General features: G+C 35.0%; 1 protein-coding gene across 1 annotated transcript; it reads right to left on the bottom strand.

Annotated features, from left to right (window-relative positions):
* Positions 1-1,751: 1,751 nt before the first annotated feature.
* Positions 1,752-2,690, bottom strand: LOC130024834 (olfactory receptor 6C74-like). The gene has a single exon (XM_056115638.1). The coding sequence runs from the start codon at positions 2,688-2,690 to the stop codon at positions 1,752-1,754; it is 939 nt and encodes a 312-aa protein (XP_055971613.1).
* Positions 2,691-6,475: the final 3,785 nt, after the last annotated feature.

Here is a 6,475-nt window from a genome sequence, read left to right as displayed (position 1 = left end):
CTTTATTTCAATATTCACATAGATTTATTTTTTAAAAGATAATTTAGTCACTGCTGGAGAGATAGCACAGGGGGTAGGCCATTTGCCTTGCAAGCAGCCAACCCAGGTTCAATTCCCAGCATCCCATATGGTCCCCCGAGCACCGCCAGGAGAAATTCCTGATTGCAGAGCCAGGAGTAACCCCTGTGAATTACCGGGTGTGACCCAAAAAGCAAAAAGCAAAAAAAAATGTTAGTCAAGTTTAAGAATAAATAGACTTGTTATTTAAGGAATTAAATATAAAAATATAAAATAATTTTACCAGTACAATTAACGTATGCGGTTTTATAGATATCTTTTTTATGATCATATAAAGACATGAACTTATGCTGGATAAAAGTGTGACCTAAGAGAAAGTGATCTTTCAAGAAAGATCAGAAGAACAATTTTTCTTTTGAGAATGCCATGTAACATAAGGACAGAATTCCAAGTATGTTTAAGAGAAGCGTGAGAGAACTATAAGATCTTATAATTTTCTATTAATTATACGCACTGTAGCACTGCACTGTAGCATTGCCCTCCTGTTGTTCATTGATTTGCTCAAGCGGGCCCAGTAACATCTCCATTGTGAGACTCATTGTTACTGTGTTTGGCATATTGAATATGTCACAGGTAGCTTGCCAGGCTGTGTCATGCAGGTGAGATGCTCTAGGTAGCTTGCTGGGGTCTCCGGGAGGGGTGGAGGTATTGACCCCGGCTCAGCCGGGCCAGCTGCTGGCAAGGCAAACACCCTACCATTGTGCTATTCAAAAAACTAAGTATAAAACTTAGTAACTGGCTGTGATCAATTAATTGTAAACACCAATGCACTTGGACCAGTCAGACATGTAATGCGATTTGAAGATGACCACTGGACTAGAGCCGTTACTGACTGGATTCCACGGACGTCAAAAGAACAGCTGGTGGCCCACCTATGATATGGTTGGACTTCGTTCAGACCCTGAACAAACGATTTGATGCTCTTTGTGTTCCTGCAGTGAGCAGACGTCATTGGGCTACACTAGCACATGACAGGGTCAAATGGAGACATTACTGGTGCCCGCTCAAGCAAATCGATGAACAACGGGATGATAAGTGATTACAAGTGATAAGATTTGGTGTGCTCATAGAGTCAAGTCAAGATGACTTTCTAAATCTTTTAAGATAACTTACTATTCTCACATCTTTTGTATGCTAATCAATTCCAAATTAATTAAAAGTCACCTAAATATGTAAGTATGCCAAAGAGATATAGTACACAAAGTAAGATGCTGCTGCCACTCCAGATCAAATTGCTGGCACATGTACCTGAACCAATACACCATCAGGGGTCACTACTATAAGGTGGGGTCCAATTCTCTCTCCAAATTTTAAATAAATCCTTATTATTTTCAAGTATATTTGCATATTCATTATATTTTTAAGCTTCAATGGAAATTTAAGATATTTATATTTACCTGCTTTATAACTAATGTATGCTAATTTACACAGACTTTTCAAAATAACTTTCAATATAAAGCCCTCTATTCAAATAGGGGGGAAAATCATTTTCTGATATATCAGGGGGAATTTTAGATATTTCTTATATCTGTCACATTGTTTTGCTTAAATTTGCTAATACCAGTGTTCAATCACTATCAATATAAAAATATAGTAAGGGAATATGTAAAAGTGACCTTGGCATAGACTGTAATTTCAACAAGTTGTAATACATTTTATAAAAACCTACACTACTATTTTAAAGTAGTAAAGATATACCTCTTTACTGTATCCTTCAGGGCTTGTTTCACTTGCTTATTTCTTAGCGTATAAATGAAAGGATTTAAAACAGGTGCAACTGAAGTGATGATGACTGCAACTCCTTTGTTTAAAGCAACCCTTTCCTCTGCAGAAGGTTTAATATACATAAAAATACAGCTGCCATAAGACAGAGAGACAACTATCAGATGGGATGAACACGTAGAAAAAGCCTTCTTTCGCTGCTGTGTTGAGGGTATCTTCAGAATTGTTCTCATAATATTTAAATAAGAAGACATTATAAGTGACAAAGTAAACAGGAGTGTGAAAATAGCTAAAATAAAACTTAACAATTCAATGACCCTTGTGTCTGTACAGGAGAGTTTCAGGACAGGAGAGTAGTCACAAAAGAAGTGGTCAATAGCATTGCCATCACAGAATTCCAACTCCAAACCCATAATAAGTCCAGGAGAGATTGTTAACAAACCAGCCAACCAAGAGGTAGCAACCAGTTGTGTGCACACTCTGTTATTCATAATGTTTATATAATGAAGGGGTTTGCAGATGGCTACATAGCGGTCATAGGACATGGCTGCCAGCAGGAAAAACTCTGATTCGCCCAAGAATATGGTGAAGAATAATTGTGTCACACAATCATTATAAGTAATTGTTTTATCCATAGTCATTAAGCTGTACAGGAATCTTGGGATGCAGACAGAAGTCAATGATATTTCTAGTGTGGAAAAATTCCGAAGGAAGAAATACATCGGAGTTTTGAGATGCAAATCCAGCAAGGTGAGCAGAATAATGATTAGGTTTCCAGTAACACTCAATAAATATGTTATAAGAAGAAAAGCGAAAATGACAATTTGCCAATTTGGGTCATCTGTCAGTCCTAGAAGAATGAATGTTGTCACCATAGTATGATTTGCCATGATGAAATTCCTTTTAGTAGTACTAGACCTGAGGGCAAAAGTAAATAATAAAACTCATTTTAGAAATCATTTCACATGAGTTTAGGTATAAAAGTACTATAAGAAGCCAAGTAATTCAATGAAAATATGTATTTTATTCTTATAATTTTAATAATTATATCTTGCTATCAATACCTCAGATTTAATATCACCTCCTTTTTGGTATTCTTATTTTCTTGGTTATCTTTTCGACTTTACAGATGAATGACTATTATCATCTTCTATTACAATATATGGATATTTCACTGGTTTAATGCTTTGTCCAAATTACTGGATCTTACTGTAATTTTACTGAATCTCTAAGAAATCCTTTTCTAATGTTAGTTTAATTTGCATCTCTATTGCCGAAATTGTCTTCTGCCTGGTATTTTTTAGTAAGATATATCTTTTCTGCATCCTTCACTTATACACAACTAATCAGGACTAAATTTAATTAATATTGTTTTAAATAATGATATATCTCTTGTTATCTTTAGGTTTTTCGTACTACAATTAGAATTCTTTGATATTATTAAAAACGTTTTATTTTTATAGTAATTGAAGCAACATGGTTATGAATGTGTTGACATTTATGCTTTGGGGTAGTGCACCTCCATCACCAAAGTGCCTCCACCACTATCTTTATGTCCTCCTAGTCCATGTCATCTTCCTTCATTAAATCCCCTCCTGCAAAGGTTGGTAATCTCTGATCCAATTCAAAGTTCAAGAGTTTGTTATCAATAAATAGTATTCATAGTATGAATTTCACAATGTTACTGGGCCCACTCGAGCAAATTGATGAACAACGGGAGGACAGTGACAGTGACAGTGAGTGACATAACATAATGTTTGTCCTACCTACATTGTAACAAATGGCAAGATTTTTACTCTCAAAATGAGGGGCTGGAGTGATAGCACAGCGGGTAGGGTATTTGCCTTGCGTGTGGCCAAACGGGGTTTGATTTCCAGCATCTCATATGGTTCTGAACACTGCAAGGAGTAATTCCTGAGTGCAGGGCCAGGAGTAACCCCTGTGCATTGCAAGGTGTGACCCAAAAAGAAAAAAAAAAGAATATATAAATACTAAATTAAAATGTCATATAGAATTGAAATTATGTATGCTTTCTTTGGTATTTGTAGCCACATCTGTGTTGTTTAGGTTTTATTCCTGGTGCTATACTCAGGAATCACTCTTGAGGAGGTGGTGGGGGGGAATTGAAAGACCTTAAAATGGTGCTCAGGTTTGAACAATGTTCAGTTGAATGTAAGGTAAATCACTTACCTTCTCTGCTATCTCTTAATCCCTAAACTAAGAATTCACTAAACTAAGAATTCACTAAACTAAGAAATCCCTAAACTAAGAATTCACTAAACTCTTTAGTTTGAATATCGTATTTTTCTTATATAAGAAATATTTCACATTTAGTTCCAAGTTTTTAACAGGATATAAAGCAGTGTGAACAAATGAAAAATTTAAAAAGCCTACTAAGAATAGATTTTCATGTTATTCTCTTAGAGAAGTTCAAGCATTTCAAATAATATAGACATTGAAACTTATAACTTGAGTCACACAAACATTTTTAGAATTATTTAATTAATAATTTATAGACTGTCATATATCTAAAGTGCAATAGGTCATATAACTGTATGACCTATTGCATTTAACACGAAATGTAAATGTAATGCCTTTTACATGTAAATGCCTTTTATATGGAACAACAAGATATCAAAAGTACTTACCTTACATGAATTTCACAAAAGCTTTGTTTGGTGATACATTATGATTTCTTTTTGTGTCACAAACAAATGCATTGTTATAACTATTTTTTCAAGGAAAAATATGTTTTCTTAACTCATATATTTTCTTAGTTGCCTCACAATTAAATTAGACTGTGTTCACATTAAAACAGAGTAATAATGAATAATAAGTTCTAACATCTATGTACTGCTCCTCTATTTGTCTACCTGTGTCTCATCATTTAATGTACAGGGATGATTTCAAAAATTTTCCTGATACCCCTACAAAACAAAATAATTAATATTTAAATTTAATCCAATGAAAGCATGTCTTAGATACTTATTTAGAACCAAAATGGTTGCCTTTTTTCTTTTAAATTTTAAAAAAAATTCTGGTTTCTCACTAGAGACTTTCATTCTTGTTCAAGTGAAAATTGTACTCCAGAGTGACTGTGATTCTACATAGCCACAGATTCACTGTTTTTTTCTAATACAGAAGAATGAATTTATTCACCACTGGTACAGGGTTCTGGGGACTCTTGGGGAAGATAAAATAATTGATCAATTCCACATTAACTCTGAAAACAAAATAACAAAGTAATTAAAAATCTAGTTATAACACCCCTAGGGAAACAAGAATGTTGACAGGAGAATAAAGTTTAGTTTCTGTAATGAGCTCAAACCAAATTTTAGGCTCTTGAAGACGTCAGTTATTTATTGGTGGGGGAAGGGGAGCACAGGTGGCAATGCTCATGTCCTACTGATGACTCTATGCTCACAGATTATTCCTAGAGGGGTGTCTTAGCTGCTGAATGATGTCCCCAGTTCCAGAGTATTAGAGTATGAATTGGACCAGAGTGAAGACAATTGGAGATGCTCACCAATTTATATACGCATATATATTTGATAAAATGTAATTATTTCTTATATTTTTGCACAAACTTCTAGTTTCTTAGCTTTGGTATAAAAATATGTAATTACAATAGAAAATGTTAGTATATTAAAGTACATTAATATAATGACCAGGGAAACAGTGACTTTTCAGATGACAGTTTATTATAGAAGTAGAAATAAGTAAAAATTCCTTCGAGAAAATTCCATCTTTAATTTTATCAATGTGCCCTTACACCACAAAGATCATTTAAACTTTCATTAATCAGAAAGTTTATTTACAGTTGCATTAAAAAAACTAAAAAGTGAATGAATTGGCATCATCAATTAAATAAAACAATTTGAACTGGCAAGAGAAGCTGGAGACATTTTTTGTGCAAAAAGGAATATCAGTAACTTATTATGATAAGTTCATATATGATATGTGTTTTCCTTGTTTGATTTAGAGGTCAGACACAAAAGTACTCTGGTTTCACATTTAGTGACATGCTGATAGTCACTCTCCAGAGGTCCTAAGGTACCACGGGGGGGGGCGGGGGGGGGGGGGAAATGGAGATCACACCTGTTGGGTAACATTGCTTTGTCCTTCAAGAAGCTTAGGTTTTATCTGGTTACACCCATTAATCTGGTTACACCCATCAATCTGGTTACGCCCATCACAGTGCTCCAGAGGCACTTCCACTTCCATTGTGTTTACATGTAAACATGTAAACAGTCTTCCCTATGCTCTCCTTCCCACCCAGTTAATCAGCTTTCTCCTTAATCAGACTTTGTTAATTTGTAAGATCAGTTTCCCAGAAATCTATGATTTTATATGTATGAGTGAAATATTGCCTTTCTCCTCTCCTTATGCCTTATGAATAGTTTACCTTAAGGTAATATCCTTTTTGTATAGATACAGGAAGACCGTTAACATTATGCTTTGTAACTTAGGATTTGATTGGCCTTGAATATTATTCACTCCCAGGCATCATCTTTCTCGACTTAAGCCTCAGTTGCCCTTAGTTCCTAACACCCCAAAAGCAGGGTCCCGACGAGGGACTGAATGGACCCAGGGCAAACAGTGAGCTACCCTGGCAGAGAAATGGGCCAGGCCAAGTGCCACGATTCTTAACTATAAGTTAAGAGTTTGATCATGG

The sequence above is a fragment of the Sorex fumeus genome, unplaced genomic scaffold, assembly GCF_029834395.1.
Source record: "Sorex fumeus unplaced genomic scaffold, SorFum_2.1 ptg000029l, whole genome shotgun sequence".
NCBI lineage: Eukaryota > Metazoa > Chordata > Mammalia > Eulipotyphla > Soricidae > Sorex > Sorex fumeus.
The sequence above is the reverse complement of the archived record's forward strand: the minus strand, read 5'-3'. Positions and strand labels throughout refer to the sequence as shown.